This window comes from Macrobrachium rosenbergii, chromosome 28, assembly GCF_040412425.1.
Source record: "Macrobrachium rosenbergii isolate ZJJX-2024 chromosome 28, ASM4041242v1, whole genome shotgun sequence".
Taxonomy (NCBI): Eukaryota; Metazoa; Arthropoda; class Malacostraca; order Decapoda; family Palaemonidae; genus Macrobrachium; species Macrobrachium rosenbergii.
Window position 1 is genome coordinate 3,932,335 of NC_089768.1, and position 16,557 is coordinate 3,948,891.

At 42.0% G+C, this 16,557-nt stretch overlaps 1 protein-coding gene across 2 annotated transcripts in view; it reads right to left on the reverse strand.

Moving 5' to 3' along the window:
- The window catches only part of LOC136853984 (uncharacterized), a 104,516-nt gene that overhangs the window by 13,465 nt on the left and 74,494 nt on the right, over nt 1–16,557 (reverse strand). For both annotated transcript variants that reach the window (XM_067129915.1, XM_067129914.1), the window contains exon 4: nt 7,413–7,620. In XM_067129915.1, the coding sequence (XP_066986016.1) occupies nt 7,413–7,620 (208 nt within the window). The remainder of the gene's footprint in view (nt 1–7,412; nt 7,621–16,557) is intronic.

The window sequence follows — 16,557 nt, forward strand, 5'->3', positions numbered from 1 at the left end:
CACCTGGGGGAATTATTTTGGATACACCACTGATTGCTAAGGCAAATAAAGTTACACTTAAAATACTTCCTTGTGGCACTCCTTCTTCTTGGTTGAATACATCTGACATTGTTGCTCCTACCTAAACCTGGAATAACCTGTTTTTTTTTTTTTTTTTTTTTAAGAAAATTTCCTCTCAGGTTACATTCATAAACAACCCTCAGAATGCCACATCTCCATGTTGTATCATAAGCTTTCTCAAGTTCAAAGAAAACTGATGTGATGCTGCGTATTAGCAAAAGCTTCATATTGAAGATTCCATTCGAACCAAGACATCAGTTGTGGAGTGCATACTTCAAAAACCACACTTGGCTGGCTGCAGATATTTACCATGTTCCAAGCATCACATCAAATGTGTGTTCTTAGGTCTGAATTGGGACAAAGAGAAAGGTACCCTGACATTACATCCTACTAAGATAAATAAGTCCAGCCAGACTAAGAGAGAAATGTTAAGAACTGTTGCACAGATTTACGATCCATTGGGAGTGGTTCTACCTTTTACTATTAGAGCAAGGATATACCTGCAGAATTTGCATTAGCAACAACTGGATTGGGATGAACAACTCCCAGACCCATTACAGAGACAATGGGTTGAGTTATCCGAAGACTTAGAAAAATGTCTTGCTATTTCCTTTCCTAGGAATACTAGCCTAGGAGAGGGGGACTCCTTACACATATTCTGCGATGCTAGTGAGTTATTTAAAGGTGGTAAATGCAAGAATAGTGCCCATTAAAGAATTAACTGTTCCAAAACTCGAGTTGATGGCATTGTTGCTAGCAGCAACAATGGCCAAATTTATTAAAGAATCCTTTGAGAAGGATGAGTTTGTTGAACTGTTTGTTTGCTCAGACAGTAAAGTCACTCCAAGTTGGCTAGTATCAAAAAGTGTTCTCCCTTTATTTGTGAAAAATAGAATACAGGAAATAAACTCTTTAATTCCAAAGGCGGCCTTGTCGTATGTGCCTACAGATGATAATCCCAGTGACTGGTTGACACGTGGGAAAAGGACAGAAATGCTCTTGTACAGTTCTTTCTGGCAGGAGGGACCCCCTTGGTTAAAAAAATTCCTTTTGGCCAATAGATAGGTCATAGGTTGGTGGATAACTTGTGCAGGGTAGGAAAGAGAACATTTTGGTCAATACTGTAGGGGACAACCTCAACGGTGATACAGTGAACCCCCCGTATTCACGGGGGATGCGTCCCACACACCCCCGCTAATAGGTCAAATCCGCGAATGCTTAAAACCCTTCTAAAAACACTTAGAACTGCCCACTTTGATAGCTTAAACCAAGAAAAACCCTGTAAAAATGCTTATACCTGAGTATTTTAATAGTTTTATCACAAAAAGTGCATTTATTCATGAAAATTATATGAAAATACAGTAATTAGTGAATATTTCTCAGTGAAAAATGCCGCGAATGGGCGAAGTTTCTGTGAATGATGGCTAGATATGTTCCACAGAGAAACCCGCGAATGCGTGTCCGTGAACCATGAGAACGCAAATATGGGGGGTTTACTGTACTCACTTGCTGAAATGGGAAAGATTCAGCGAAGTTAAAAGGTCTATAGGACCACAGCATGGATCCTATAATTTTTGAATAATTGTAGGAGTTCAACCAATATGAAGAGGCATTGTGAGCTGACCTTGGAAGAACTCCAAGAAACAAGGAATAAGACTATTGCCCTCATGCAAAAGGAATTTCTCCATGAGGAATACGAGAGTTTGATGAAGGGGTAAAAAAACCAAAACTAGCTCTCGTACACCAGTTGAATCTTGAACTGGACAACGGGGTAATAAGGTGTAAGGGTAGACTACAAGCACAATTACCCGAAGTTGCTAAGCTTCCTATACTACTGCCAAAGATTTGCTAAGTTACTCAGGTAATTATTACAGAACATCATGATGCTAATGCTCATACGGGTGTAAATGCAATTGTGGCGAGTGTCAGGCAGGAATTCTGGATCCCACAGATAAGGCAACTAACTAAGAGTGTATTACACCATTGTGTTATTTGTAGGAGAATGCAGGGGAGGCCTTATAGGTCCAATATACAGTAGTTCCTCCATTACCTGAGTTCAGGGTCGATGTAAGCAACCTTTTAATACCATAGGCGTGGACTACATTGGCACATTATGGGGTAAGGGAAAGGGAAAGAGCCCTGAGAAGGCTTTTTCTTATTTACGTGCCCGATAACCAGAGGCATACATGTGGACACTAGTTGATAACCAGTCCTGTGACTTGTTCCTCATGAGTATTAAAAAGTTCTGCAGTACTCTGAATGGGACATGTTATAAAAAATGTCTTTATACTGCCAAGAGCAACTGCTAAATGTTACTTATATACCTGAATAAAAAAAAATATGTAAACTAAGCCTTCAACTTACGAATCACTCAAATTATGTCATTTACATTTCCTAAACAAGGTAATTGCCCTAAACTATTTAAAAAAAATATGCTTCCTAAATAGGCTATTTATTTATTTTGGGTGTCAAATTACTAGGTGTTAGCAAAACTGGATTTCAGTTTACCAGGAGTCAAAATACTGGGAGTGAAATTACTGGGGTAAAAAAAAACCAGGAGTCTACATATCGGCCACCAATTCACCATCATCTTCAGTCAACATTGATCACTGGTGAGTACCCATATGATTAATGCAATCTTAATAAATATTTTTTCATATGCATTTGTATTTTTATTTTCTCTTTCTCTGTCTCTTGTGAATTATCAATGTTTCCCCTGCAATAGAAAACAGGTAAGCTTGAATACTTTATGAAATAAAATGTGCGTGCCTGAATATAGGGGGAACTTGATTAGTTCTCACATGTACTGTAAGCCAAATATTTTTAAGGGTAATGTTGTAAGGTGACTTTGAAATGTTATTAAAGCATTTTAGGATGATACTTTAAGGTATATTTGGTGTAGGATGATAGTTTAAGTTATATTTGAACTATCAAAATAGGCAGTTATAAGTATTTTTAGATGGGTCTTTGGTGTTTGAACTATTAAAATAGGCAGTTATAAGCATTTTTAGAGGGGGTCAAGTATTTGCAGATTTTAGCTATTCGCAGGTGGTTGTGGTCCCTATCCCCTACGAATGCCAGGGGTTGACTGTACCACCTTTTTGAAAATGGAAGAGTGATTAACAGCGAGACAAAACTTTCAACCTGAGAAGTCTGGGAAAACTCCATGGGGAAAAATGATGTTGAACCTCTGCTGTCCCAGAGAAGAGAAGGCCAACTGAACAAAGTTCAATCACAGTTCCTTATTGAGCTGGGAGTCTATAGGACATTGCCTGACAAAGACAGTGCTGTTAGTTGACTGCAACCCTGCTGCAGTCTCTGCTTCATCCTGAAGGGACTGAAGTAGACACCTGAGCCGAACCAGCCCTCAATGCCAAAATTTTGCCTAAGAACTTGAGACAACACTGTATCTTCTCCCCCCTACACACAAAAATGGCTAACAGGAAGTTGTCTGGTGGGCCATGGGCCAGGTAACTGACAAAGACTACTCCCTGACAAGTGTGTTTTGAATATAGCCACCTTCTTTGGGTCATCCATTGCCTTGTATGAGAGAGAGAGAGAGAGAGAGAGAGAGAGAGAGAGAGAGAGCGCACTCACTTGAAGACTGTCTGGCGATAGGCTAAAGCATGGCTAAGAGAGAGAGACTCAAGTTTACTTGTGGTATTGGTTTGGAACTGACCAAGATAAAGTTCCCCATTTGACAAGTCAGGGGTACAGGTAGAAAGTCACTATGCTGGAATGGCCCTAAATGAATTTCATGTAGAGATACCAGTGAAATCATATGGTTCAAAACATCGTTATTAAGTCATGGCTGAAGCACCTACGCTAGAGCCTAAGATCTCTTAGTGGCAGGGAAAGACTACAGAAAATGCCCAAGTTCTTCCCTAAGACCATCTGGCTTGCAACTGAGCTTGATAGTCTCTAAAAACAGAAACCTCTGCGCCTTGTTATCTGAATCCTAGTGTACAGGATCCTCTGGACCATTCCAGGTGCTGAAAAACCCAAGACACCCCTCCTGTAGGAAGAGGCCTGTCGAAAACCCCATTGTATTGTTCCACACTTAAGTGTGTGGTGGCATTTGGAAAGTCGGTTTGTATGATTACATTTGTGTTTTTTCCATTTTTGTTTCATGTATGTATGTTTTTGTTTGTAAATGCTTGATGGGTTTGAGTGTTCATGTTTGTTTTTTTTTCTTTTTTACTTGCAGCTTGCTTGAGCATTTGTAATGAATCATGGGGCTCCTCTTCACTTGAACTGTGTGAGCCTTCACCTTATATAGAAGATTTCCATTGGCTTTGACTGGAAGAAATCTTGGGTGACTAAGCAGTGAAGGGAAACAAGACCTTCACTTGTCTTCTGAATGCTTGCCCCTGCTTCGCAGTAAGTAATATCTGCAAATCAGTTGTGTGAACTGTATTATAAATTGTGTTTTCAAATCAGTTGTGTGAACCTAAAGCCTGATTTATTCAATTTCCCAGTAGGAAATGATAATGCAAAACACTGTAAAGTAATTGTTGTAGATGTATTCCAAGGAAATTAAAAACATTGTGAGGTGAATTAGAGTCTGTATCAGGCTGACAGTGAAGTTGTACACTAAATCCCATGCAAAGAAAAACATATTGGTTCTCAAATCTGTGCTGGAAAATCCCAAGTAGACTTGATAAAGATTTATCTTTCAAGCATTGGATGTGTTTACTTAACTGTAGCATTAAGACTGATAAATTAGGTTAGGATTCTTTTTGATGGTCATTGTACTATTAAGGTCGATAAATTAAGTTAAGGTTCTTTTGATGGTCATTGTAGTATTAAGGTTAATAAACTAGGATAGGTGGATAAGAGCTTTCTTTAACCTCTGAATCTGTTCACTGCCACCCATCTCCAACAGTAAGAAAAAGCCCTATACTGTAACCTGTTCAGTTCTAAGACCAATACGAGTACATGCTCAATAGAAAGCATGACAGCTTTCTATCCTAGCCTACTGCTTAACCAGCTCCAGTTTATCAGTCCCTAGCACCCTTGCCCCATATAGTAGCAGCAAGGCCTCCAACAGGTGAACAAGGCTGTGAAAAGTCATCAAACCAAGTTAACAACCAACCCATGGGTCATGGAGAGCACACTCACGTACAATATGTGGACGAGGACTATCTATGATCTTGCCAAAACCTTCCTAGCAGAGGGACTTCTACAGGAAAGAAAGAAAGGAAGGAAGGAAGGTGGAAACCAACCCTCACTAAGACTGGATAAGAGGACCACACAGGCCGTCATTTCCCTAGACCCCTGCAAGCCAAGGATCCTGTACTGACAGTACAGGTATCCTGGCTGGCATAAAGATCCCTGGCTAGCTAGACCAGACCAGCACCCCTGGGTTCCAGGGAACCCTGGGTAGCAGTTGTGCCGATGCATGAGACATGGGTGTCAGAAGTGGGGGGGTCCAGACCAGCAGTCCGAAAGCCTTGGCTGGACTGGTTAGCCTGGGTAGCAGTTGCAACCATCCATGAAGCATGAGTAGCATCAGGGGGTCCTGAACCAGCAGTCTGAGAGTCTTGACTGAACTGGTACCATTGGGACCCAGGGACTGGATGGCTCCAGGAACCAGCTCACTTTGGGGTATTGGATGCTACCTATGCGGAAAATTCTAGGTGCAATAGTACCATTAGTATGAGCCAAATCAGCCCTCTTCCTCAGAAAAGGACCAAATTCTCGAGGCCTATCAAGACTTCCTGCATGGAGAGCCATAGTAGCCCTCTTATTCCTCGACTCGAAAGTATTGAAAGAGAAAGATCAGAGGCAATGGAAAAACTCGACAATACTCATCACCACCGAGAAACCCAATCTGAAGATCAAAGCCATCAATAGTGCCCAAGCCACAGAAATGGGATGCACCAGCCCCTCTCTCTTAAACCCCTGAAGAACTGGACACACACGAGTCAAAGTGCTACCTTGTCATTATGGTCATCCAACATGGAAGAACCAGGAACACCAATAATTCAAGAACCAAATGAACAGAGCAACTGGTCCACACAAACCCTTCCCCGCACAATCCCAAAGGATTGCTGGGGAAGAGTCGAAGTATTTCCCTATCACCCAGGTTGCACAATAAAGGAAAGACGAACACCTTTGGACCATCAGCAAACATACCCCGACTGGTAGTTCTAGTAACGAAAGCCAACGATGCATGCAAATGAGCCATGCAAACCCCTCTGTGCGATCCTAAAGGATTGTGGTGAGAAGGGTTGAAGTCATTATTTGTTGCTACAGTCATGTGACCAAACTCGTTGCTGCCTGTAAACCCAGTCCATAAACTGGGAAAACAAAAAGCGAGCAAGCCACAAGAAGGACTGATGCACTACTCTCACAGAGAGAAAAAGGATTTAACTCAAAGCAAGCTCGAAAATTCACAGAGATGATACGAAAAGGCCCTCAAGTCTAAGGGAATGGCACTCATTGCCAGCCCTGCCAGGAAAGCAATTGCTGATGACAATCAAAATTCCCTGCCCTATTCTGAAGGGAGAGGCACACAGAAAGAAGCTTAATAAGCCTTCTAGAGTGGGGCAGACTGCCTCCCACTCTAACCTCACAGTCGTGTTAGAGCGGAGGTGAGGTTCAAAAGAACAACACAGACGATGATCAAGGGAAATAGAATGCCTCTACCTCCTTCTGCCACTGTTAAAACTCGCCTTGACTGCATTACTCAAAAATCACAAAGATTAAGCCACAGAAAACACAGGAATAAGGCTACATAGCCTATTTCCAATGAATACAAAAGGCGGCCATGATAGCAGGAACACTTCACATAAGACAAACCTTAAACCTTACTCTCTCAAAACTTCCAAGTGGCTAAATCTACCATACCAGAAAGATTAATATATTAGTAGGCGTATCAGAGGATGAAACAGCTGTTATGTAACTACCAGAAGCTGCTACATATCTGATGAAAACAGTATTCAAAGTGGCAAGGAAAAACAATTCCTATCAAGAAGGCTTATTTGACCAATGGGTTTAAAAAAATTGCTAAACAAACACATGGTCAATCACCAAAAAGGGAAAGGAAATACTCAAGTTTAATCCTCTATGTTCTATGAGTAATTCATATCATATTTAAAACTGTGCAAGTGTCATTCACCAAGAATGAATCATGACAAGACAAGATGTGGAAAGAGGAGTAAGAAAAAGGTAAGAAAGTCCTTGTTACTTTAGCTAAGCAGACTATACCAAACTACAGTAGTAAGGAAAACTGGACATGGGTAGTTGCTCTCCCTTGATACCAAAGCACAACAATAGGCTGCGAGTCTTGGGTGATTGCTATTCAAGTAAGATTTCAATAAATATAATTTTAAGATTTATTCACACACCTGTAATGCAGTGTTGAAACTGTGAGTAATAAAATAACCTTCAACATATATGAAATCTGTTTCTTCAAGAACTGGAAGAAACTGAGGAGTGAAGACATGCTCTGGTTCACAGACATTAGCAGCACCAATATCTGCGCACAAACATCGACATGCACCAAGGACAAGGGCCAAACATGTTCCTGTAGGTTGGTCATCAACTTCGACAAATCTGTGGGAAAGATGCTGATTATAAAAAACTTCAGAGACAATATTTCTACTGGGAAATATATTACTGGAGGATGATGTGATACTTCAGTTTTCCTTCAGAAATATGCACAACAAACAACGACCCAAGTACAGTGAATGCTACAAAAACTAACTACTGTAATCTGTAAAACACAAATCACTTTCACAACAAACTGGGCAGTACAGTCAAACCCCCCGATTCGCAGGGGATGTGTACCATAACTCCCCGCGAATAGTTAAAATTCGTGAATAGTTAACACCCCCACTAAAAATGCTTATAACTGCCTATCTTGAAAGTTTAAATACCAAATGTATTCCTTAACTAGCAACCTACATCAAATATACCTTATACTATTATCCTATTACTGTATTAATCTTTGAAATTATATTATTAAATATAATTTCAAAGTCATCTTAAACATTTTACCCTCAAAAACATAACATACGTACTTCTAACCCTTCCAAATAATGAGAGAGAGAGAGAGAGAGAGAGAGAGAGAGAGAGAGAGAGAGAGAGAGAGAGAGAGAGAGAGAGAGAGAGAGAGAGAGAGAGAGATTATTCTTACGTTAGATATTAGAAGATGGAAATTCATGATTTATGAAGGGGGGAGAGAGAGAGAGATTTTTCAGTAACGTATGACCATCCGTGGGCAATGCTCCCCTTCCTGGTCAATATGTCAAGTTAACTGACAGGTACTTGAACCCGCCCTTGCTCTGAAGAATCTGAGAAAAGACAGGAAAAGACTGGGAATGATATGTACTTGTTTAAAATTTAATAATTTACTATACAAACGCAAAAAGTTTTTATTATTGCATGGAAAATATGAAAAAATCAATAACAAAGTAACATCACATTTTATATGTACTGTACCATATGTTATATATACATGTGACATATTTAACAGGTTACACCACCCTCACTCCAAAGCTTTAGGTAAAAGATGAGGGAAACAATTTATACTGAACTAAAATCTTACTATTTCACTGTATTTTCTCTGATGAATTGATATTTTGCTGCGTTTAGTACAGTGCTCCCCCATTTTCACGCATAAATAGGTTCCAGAACCTACCGCGCAAATGCAAAAACCCCTTCTAAAAATGCTTATAATTGGCTTCTAACTGCCAAATACCTTGTACCCCTTAAACTAAAATGCTTATAACTGCCAAATACCTCATGCCCCTTAAACCTAAATGCTTTAACTGCCTATTTTAACGTTTCACTGCTTAATTTGATAGTTTAAACAAAAATACACCCCAAATCATCATCCCAAAACAACCAAAGTAACCTTACATTACAGTACTCTCCTACTACTGTTACTCCTAAGCAGGTTATATACACCCCTACAACGCTTATAACTGCCCATTTTAACAGTTCACAGCCGAACTTGACAGTTCAAACAAAAATATACCTCAGACTATCATCACAGACCACCCTAATATCATTTCAAAGTCATGTTGCAAAACTAAGTTCAAGCCTACAACCGTTGCTCTTACATATCTCCTATCATTCAGACATGGACGTTTTCTTTGGCCTATGTAACTTTGCGCATCATTCTGCTCATATTGTATGTAATGCACTGGGTGTATATTTTACGTATATTTTCCTGTGTTGTAGGATGATTCTGAAATGACATTTACTATCATGTTAGTATTTTGGTGATTATGTACAAATACATTTATGATAAAATTATTTATTACACTAAGCTGTTATTAATCTTTGAAATTATATTATTAATATTTCAAAGTCATCTTGAACATTTTACCCTTAGAAATATATATGTAAGAGAGAGAGAGAGAGAGAGAGAGAGGGGGGAGAGAGAGAGAGAGAGAGAGAGAGAGAGAGAGAGAGAGAGAGAGAGTCAATATCATTCATAGCTATTTATTTAACCACCAAATGAGCAACATAATATAATAATATAATAATAATAATAATAATAATAATAATAATAATAATAATAATAATAATAATATACTATAATTTAAAAATGTATGCATTTCTACAATAAATTTTGTTTAATTTTAAACAAACAAATACATATTCCCAATCTTTTCCAACTTTCTCAACTGAGGGGGGAGATTGGGCCTGTCATTTATTGACCCTTATATCAGATATTTGACATAAATGACAGGTCCAACCTCACCCCCTCAATTGAGAGTTTTGGAAAAGATTGGGAATATGTATTTGTTTGTTTAAAATTTCACAATTTACAATAGAAATTCATACTTTTTAAATTACAGCATATTACTATTATTATTATCATTATGTTGCCCATTTGGTGGTTAAATAAAATAGCTACGAATGATACTGAAAAATCTCTCTCTCTCTCTCTTTTGTACATATGTATATATTTTTAAGTGTAAAATGTTTAAGATGACTTTGAAATTATATTAATAATATCATTTAAAGATTAATAATAACTTACTTTAGTAAATCACTTTTTATGTTTAAAATTAAACATAATCTATTATAGAAATGCAAAACTTTTTTTTAATTACAGTTATCATCATTCTTTGAAAATTAGTACTTATTTTTTGGTAAATCATTTATTTATCATACAAACGTGGTTAGTCCTCACCACAGCTCTTCGTTGGGCAAGTCGGGAGAGCTATGGACTAGCACTCGCTAGGCTCGAGTTCGAGTCTCCAGCCGGCTGATGAAGAGTTAGAGGAATTTATTTCTGGTGATAGAAATTCATTTCTCACTATAATGTGGTTCGGATTCCACAATAAGCTGTAGGTCCCGTTGCTTAGTAACCAGTCGGTTCTTGGCCACGTAAAATAAGTCTAATCCTTCTGGCCAGCCCTAGGAGAGCTGTTAATCAGCTCAGTGGTCTGGTAAAACTAAGGTATACTTAATTTTAGTCCTCCCCATAGCCCATAAATCTATACAGTACATATATTTTAATGAAAAATATAGTACAGGTTGACCATCACTGATCCAGCATCACTGGGACCTGGAGTGTGCCGGATTAGCCATTTTGCCGGATTAACCATTTATTAGGCTAGAATACACGAAACCCAGTAGCTAAGCACATCATCTTAGAATTAAAATATCCCATAAATCAGTACAAGTTGGATAATAAAGAAAAGACAATTATCAAATACAGGTAGTGCTCGAGTTACGTAATTCGACTTACGATATTTCGAGTTTACGATGGGATTAGCAATTAATACCGATACGAAAATATTTAGGAAATATTTTTAGAATTCGAGCAGGCGCAGGCAGCAGGTACAATCAGGCAGCGAGAGAGACCAACTTACAATAGAAAAACTTCTTTTCCTCCATCTCTTTATTCCATCTGCTAGTTAAAAAAGTAATAGAGAATGATTAAGGGATTTTGACAAAGGAAAAATCTATTTCTGAGGAAGGTCCCGTGTCACCCGGTGAAATTCCATTACAGCACGAATTTCTAGGTATAATAATGCTAGATATACCAGAGAAAAAGAGCTTCAGGAAAGCTGGGGTTACTACCCCCAGTCGAGCGTCTTCTAGGAAGACGTCGGTATAAGGAAGGGTGAGTGAAATACCACTACCACGGAAACATACTCGAAAGATCTCTCCTTATCAAAACCCCCGGAACAGAGCGGTGAGCTGTTACAGCCCCTACACTCAACACCCGCCAGGACGGCGACACCAGCGCCACCTACCTCATTCCATGCTAGCACTAACCCCAGACTAGGTGAGCCAGGGAGGGTCACCGGGTGACACGGGACCTTCCTCAGAAATAGATTTTTCCTTTGTCAAAATCCCTTTTCTGAGTTCAGTCCCGTGTCAGCCGGTGAAATAGTGATAGAGAATCATGCCAAGGCTGCAACTACGAGGAAAAAAGGGGTAATCTGAAGAAAAAGGCAAAAATTTTACGAAAATAATTTTAATCAAGGAATCTCTTACATGTAGCAAGAATACTAAATCTAAGGCACATCAAAAACTTAATACTATGAAACGTGGGGAAGTCCCCGGCATGACGGGGAAGAGGCCCCAAAAATCTTAAAATTACTTAAAGCAAATTGAAACATGAAATGTGCATAAGATAATTGCAAAAACCTTAAAACTATACACGTAAACTTAGGCTAAACACGTAAGAGACAAGATCAATGAAAATTAACATATACAAAACATATACATATATCTGGGGTACATGGAGCAAAATAAAAACCGTCCAGTACCCCACAAGAAAAAACAATCATAACATGTCAGATTACACTTTTCCATCAACAGAGACAAGATACATCAATATGAGGAGCCAGGCAGTGAGGCATAATCAACCAGGAGGATAAGCAGAGAAGTAAATGAGGCAGGCGGGGGGGGAAAGGATAGGATAAGGATATGATTAGTTAAGGTGGGGAGATGACACTTCCCACAGCTATGGTAGAAAATTTCAGGGCTTCGAGCGATTTTAAATAGTGGCGTTTAAACACTAGAGGTGATTTCCAACCCGTAAATTTGGATAATTCTGAGAAGTCCATATTATGAAAGTAATTAATGGAAGTAGCAACTGCTCGAATATCATGAACCTTAGGAACTGAATCTGGGTTGGCCTGTTTAATGAAATATAGAATTTGTTGTCTTATAGCATTCATTGAAAGAGTACCACCTTTCTCCCTGATAAAAAGAGGACCCGACTTACTCTGTGGAGTTCTTAAAAAGGTAAGATTTAAGTGTATAAACTGGACATAAAGACTGGTCTTGAGGAAGGGGCACCACCTTCCAAGGAGACCATCTGTCCTGTGGGTCTTCGTTCTTGGCTAAAAATCTAGGGTCAGGGGAAAGGAGGACCTCTCCAGACGGGAGGAAGTTCACAAAATTATCACCTCTAGTGAGAGCCGACAGCTCTGAGATTCTAGCACCTGAAGCCAAGCTAATCAAAAATAAAGTCTTCCTTAACAGATCCTGATAAGAGCAATGAAAGTTATCCAACTCTGATGCTAACTTAAGGACGTCATTGAGAAACCACGTAACAGAATGTGGGCGTGATACTGGTCTCAGACGAGCGCATGCTCTGGGGATAGATGAAAAATAGGAATCTGTAAGGTCGATTTTAAAGCCGTAAAGAAATACTTTCTTCAAGGCTGACTTGACTGTGGTAATAGTGGCCGGAGCAAGGCCTTTTTCAAACAGTGATCTAAAGAAAGAAACTCCTAAATTAGTCGTCATGATTTTGGCTTCAGATGTTTTCAGGAAGGAGGCTAATTTTTTGACTGCTGAGTCATACTGTCTAAGAGTAGAATCTCTTTTATCTGATTCTAAAAACAGTGTGTTGACAGGGTCAATGTTCGCTCCTTTTTGGGCTGCGAATTTTATAAAGTCCATAAAACTAGGGCATTCTGAATTCTTGAGGAAGCTGACACAGTCTTGGTTTGTACTGTCTGGGTCAGTATGGGCTTGGGAATCCGAAGACTCTGTAATCCCAGTTCCTGAAGAAGAGGGAACCAATTGCTCTTCGGCCAATAGGGGCTACTAGGGCTGGTTGACCTTTGAATGTCCTGAGTTTGTGTAATACTTTCAGCAGTAAATTTATTGGAGGGAACAGATAAATTTTCTCCCAATTGTTCCAATCTACTGTCATTGCATCTGTGGCGTACGCCTGAGGGTCCAGGTTCAAAATACGTAACAGGAGCTTGAAGTTGCTCTCCGTCGCGAACAGATCCACTTGGAGGCCCGGAACCCGGCGGCAAATCCATTTGAAAGATTCCACGTCCAGGGACCACTCCGTCTCCAACGGAGTAGCCCTGGACAGGGAATCCGCCACCACGTTCCGTACCCCCGCTAGGTGGGTGGCTGACAGGTGCCAGCCGTGCTTGTTCGCCAGGGAGAAGATAGCAACCATTACTTGGTTTACTCGACCTGATTTGGAGCCGCCCCTGTTGATGCAATGAACTACCACTGCGCTGTCCAACACCAGCCTGATATGAATCCGGTTGGGGGGGCGGATTTTCTTCAGAGTTAGAAAGACCGCCATAGCTTCCAGGGTATTTATATGGAACTGCTGAAACATTGTGGACCACGTTCCTTGTACTTTCTGTTTTGGTGAATATCCCCCAGCCGCTTTAGGGAAGCGTCTGTGTGAACAACTAGTGCCGGAGGGGGAAATTGAAGGGAACTGTTTTGGACAGGCCTCTGACTGTGGTCCAAGGCCGCAGTCTTGTCTTTAAGATTCGAGGAATAGAGGAGACCTTGTCTCTGAGCTTGACATTGGCTCGACTCCGCCACACTCTGTTATGTCTTTTAGTTTCGCTTTTAAGAGGAGGTCCGTCACTGAGGCAAATTGAAGAGACCCAAGGACTCTTTCTTGGGATCGGCGGGATGCCGATTGATTTTTGAGAAATTTCCTGGTGAGAGATGCTATCTCTTTCCTCTTGGGAGGCGGGAGAGATAACGTGTGAGAGGACAGATCCCACTGGAGACCCAGCCACTGAAACCGGGACTCCGGAGTCAAGCGGGACTTCTCTCTGTTCAGTTGAAAACCCTAACGACTCCAGGAAATTGATGACTATGGACGTAGCCTTCTGACACTCCGGAACTGTTGGTGCCCAAATTATCCAATCGTCTAGGTACGCTGCTAGGGATATCCCTCGAGACCGGAGTTGTTGCACTACCGTGTCCACCAGCTTGGTGAATACCCTGGGCGCAATGTTTAGACCGAAGGGCATGACCCTGAAGGAGTAGGCTTGATTCCCGAGTCTGAAACCGAGGAACTGAGAGAAGTTCCGCGCAATCGGGTTTTATGATAATAAGCGTCTGAAAGATCGATAGAGGTGGTGACGGCTCCACGCCGAAGTAGAGTCCGTACCTGAGCTACCGTAAGCATCACGAAATTTGTCGCATTTTATGTAGAGATTTAGACGCGACAGATCCAGGATCACTCTTTGCTGATCGGAGTCTTTTTTTGGGAACAGTGAATAACCTGCCTTGAAACTTTAGGTGCCTTACTTTCTTTATTGCTTGTTTGTTGAGCAATTCTGTCACATAATCCTGTAGGATTGATGTGGGTGGCTGGTAAAATCTGGTTAGAGGAGGAGGGTTCTTGATCCAGCTCCATCCTAGTCCTTTGGACACAATGCTGTGTGCCCAAGGGCTGAAGGTCCATTGGTCCCTGAACCAATACAGGCGACCACCTACCTGAGTTCTCTCAGTGGGAGGGAGCGGGTTTATTCCCTCTACCACGTCCAGGACTTCCCCTTGGGGTGGTGTCGGGCTTTCCTCTATGAGGGGCTCTGCCTCTTCCCCCCCTTGCGACCCTATTAAGGCCGTGAAAGTATCCACGGCCCTCATATGTGGGGTTGTACGCTGGCGAAGCCACATACGAAGGCGCAGCTGGTTGGACCAGCACATATTGTTGGGGGTGAGCCTTGGAGGTGGAAGGCTGTGCTACTGCCGAGACCGGGACGGCTTGAACTACCGCCTGATGGTGGGGCCTCTTATGCCTCCTGAAACGTTTGCCTCCTCTCGTCTGGGGGCCGGCAGATTCTGGGGTCTTGCGCTTGTAGGCAGAAATGCCCCAGCGAGAGCGCAGACTCTGGTTGGCCCTTGTAGCTTCAGCCATAACATTTGTGACCTCCTCTTCTGGGAAGAGGTTAGGTCCCCAGATCGAGCTCTTAACGAGCTTGTTAGGCTCGTGGCGGATAGTAGCATCGGCGAATATGAATTTCCTGCATTCCAGTCTGGCCATGATGAACTCGAACAGGTCAGACTGAAAGCCAGCTAGCAGGGACTTAGCCAAAACCTGAAAGAATGGCTCGTCCGCGCAGGAGACGGCAGTAGCTTCCGTAAGGCAGACGGAGTTCAAGGACCGGGCTAACTTAGTCCGGGCATCAAACTCCGCCTTCAACAAAGATTCCGGCAGCTTGGGGAGCTGCTCACTGAATTGCGAGGAAGCACAGAAGGGGTCCAGCTTCCCGACAGTGAAAGTGGACGGAGCGTCCACCCAGAACTCATCACTTCCTGGGAATACCAGGGAAGTGGGGTCTGTTTCCCTCAGCTGCGGTAACGGATTACCTTCAAAGCACGCTCGGGCCGTAGCCAGAGCGACTTTGTCCAAGCAAGGGGTGGGCAGGTTGTCTCCCAGGGCGAACATTGTGAAGTTGCCCTTGAAAGGAGTCAACTTCGTATTTTCTGCCTGCCACTCCGTCAGAGTGCGCAGGAGAGCCGACTGAGCTTGGTCCCTAGGGACGATGACAGTCTCCCTAGGAACCTTATCTGACCGAATCCATGCTTCCTCCGTAAGTCTCACGAAGCCTGGGTAAGGGGCTAGAGATTGGGGGAAGAACTCCAATTCCTCCAGCCGTCTCGTGCCAAGACCTTCAACCGTGAGCTTGCCATCATGTTGGATGGCCCGGAGTGCGAAACGCCAAGGGTTACCGACATCGAACGCGGGAGGTCCGCTGTGTCGGGATAACATACTGTGGTTCGGCTGGGGTGGGCGAGCCATTCCCGCCAGTATGTTATCATGACTGGCCAACTTCTCAGAGATTTTACTAAATCTCGTATCTAGGTCCTCTGTGAACTTCCTAAAAAGTTGGTTTGCAAAGGCCTCTGCGTCGAAAGCAGGCTGGCGAGGAGGGCTTGGTTTTGCAGCCCTCTTACTCGCGCCTTTGCCGGAGGAACCAGACTTGCTCCCGGAGGCTACAGGTCCTGAGACCTTAGCCTTCGACGGGGGGAAAGGCGATGCCTTCTTGGAAGACGAGGACTTATAGCCCTTCGCCTTCCATGAAGTCTTCAACTTCAACTTGGGGATAGCAGACGGAGCTCTATCACCCAAGGTGTGGCGGAATTCTAACCCACAAACAAAACAACAAACAACACTCACCCTGATCTTCGGTTGCTGGAGATGGATAAAGGTCGCCGCAACAACCACAACCGCAAACAACCACAAACACAACAAGGAAATACAAAAAAGAAACAGAACACACACACAAATAA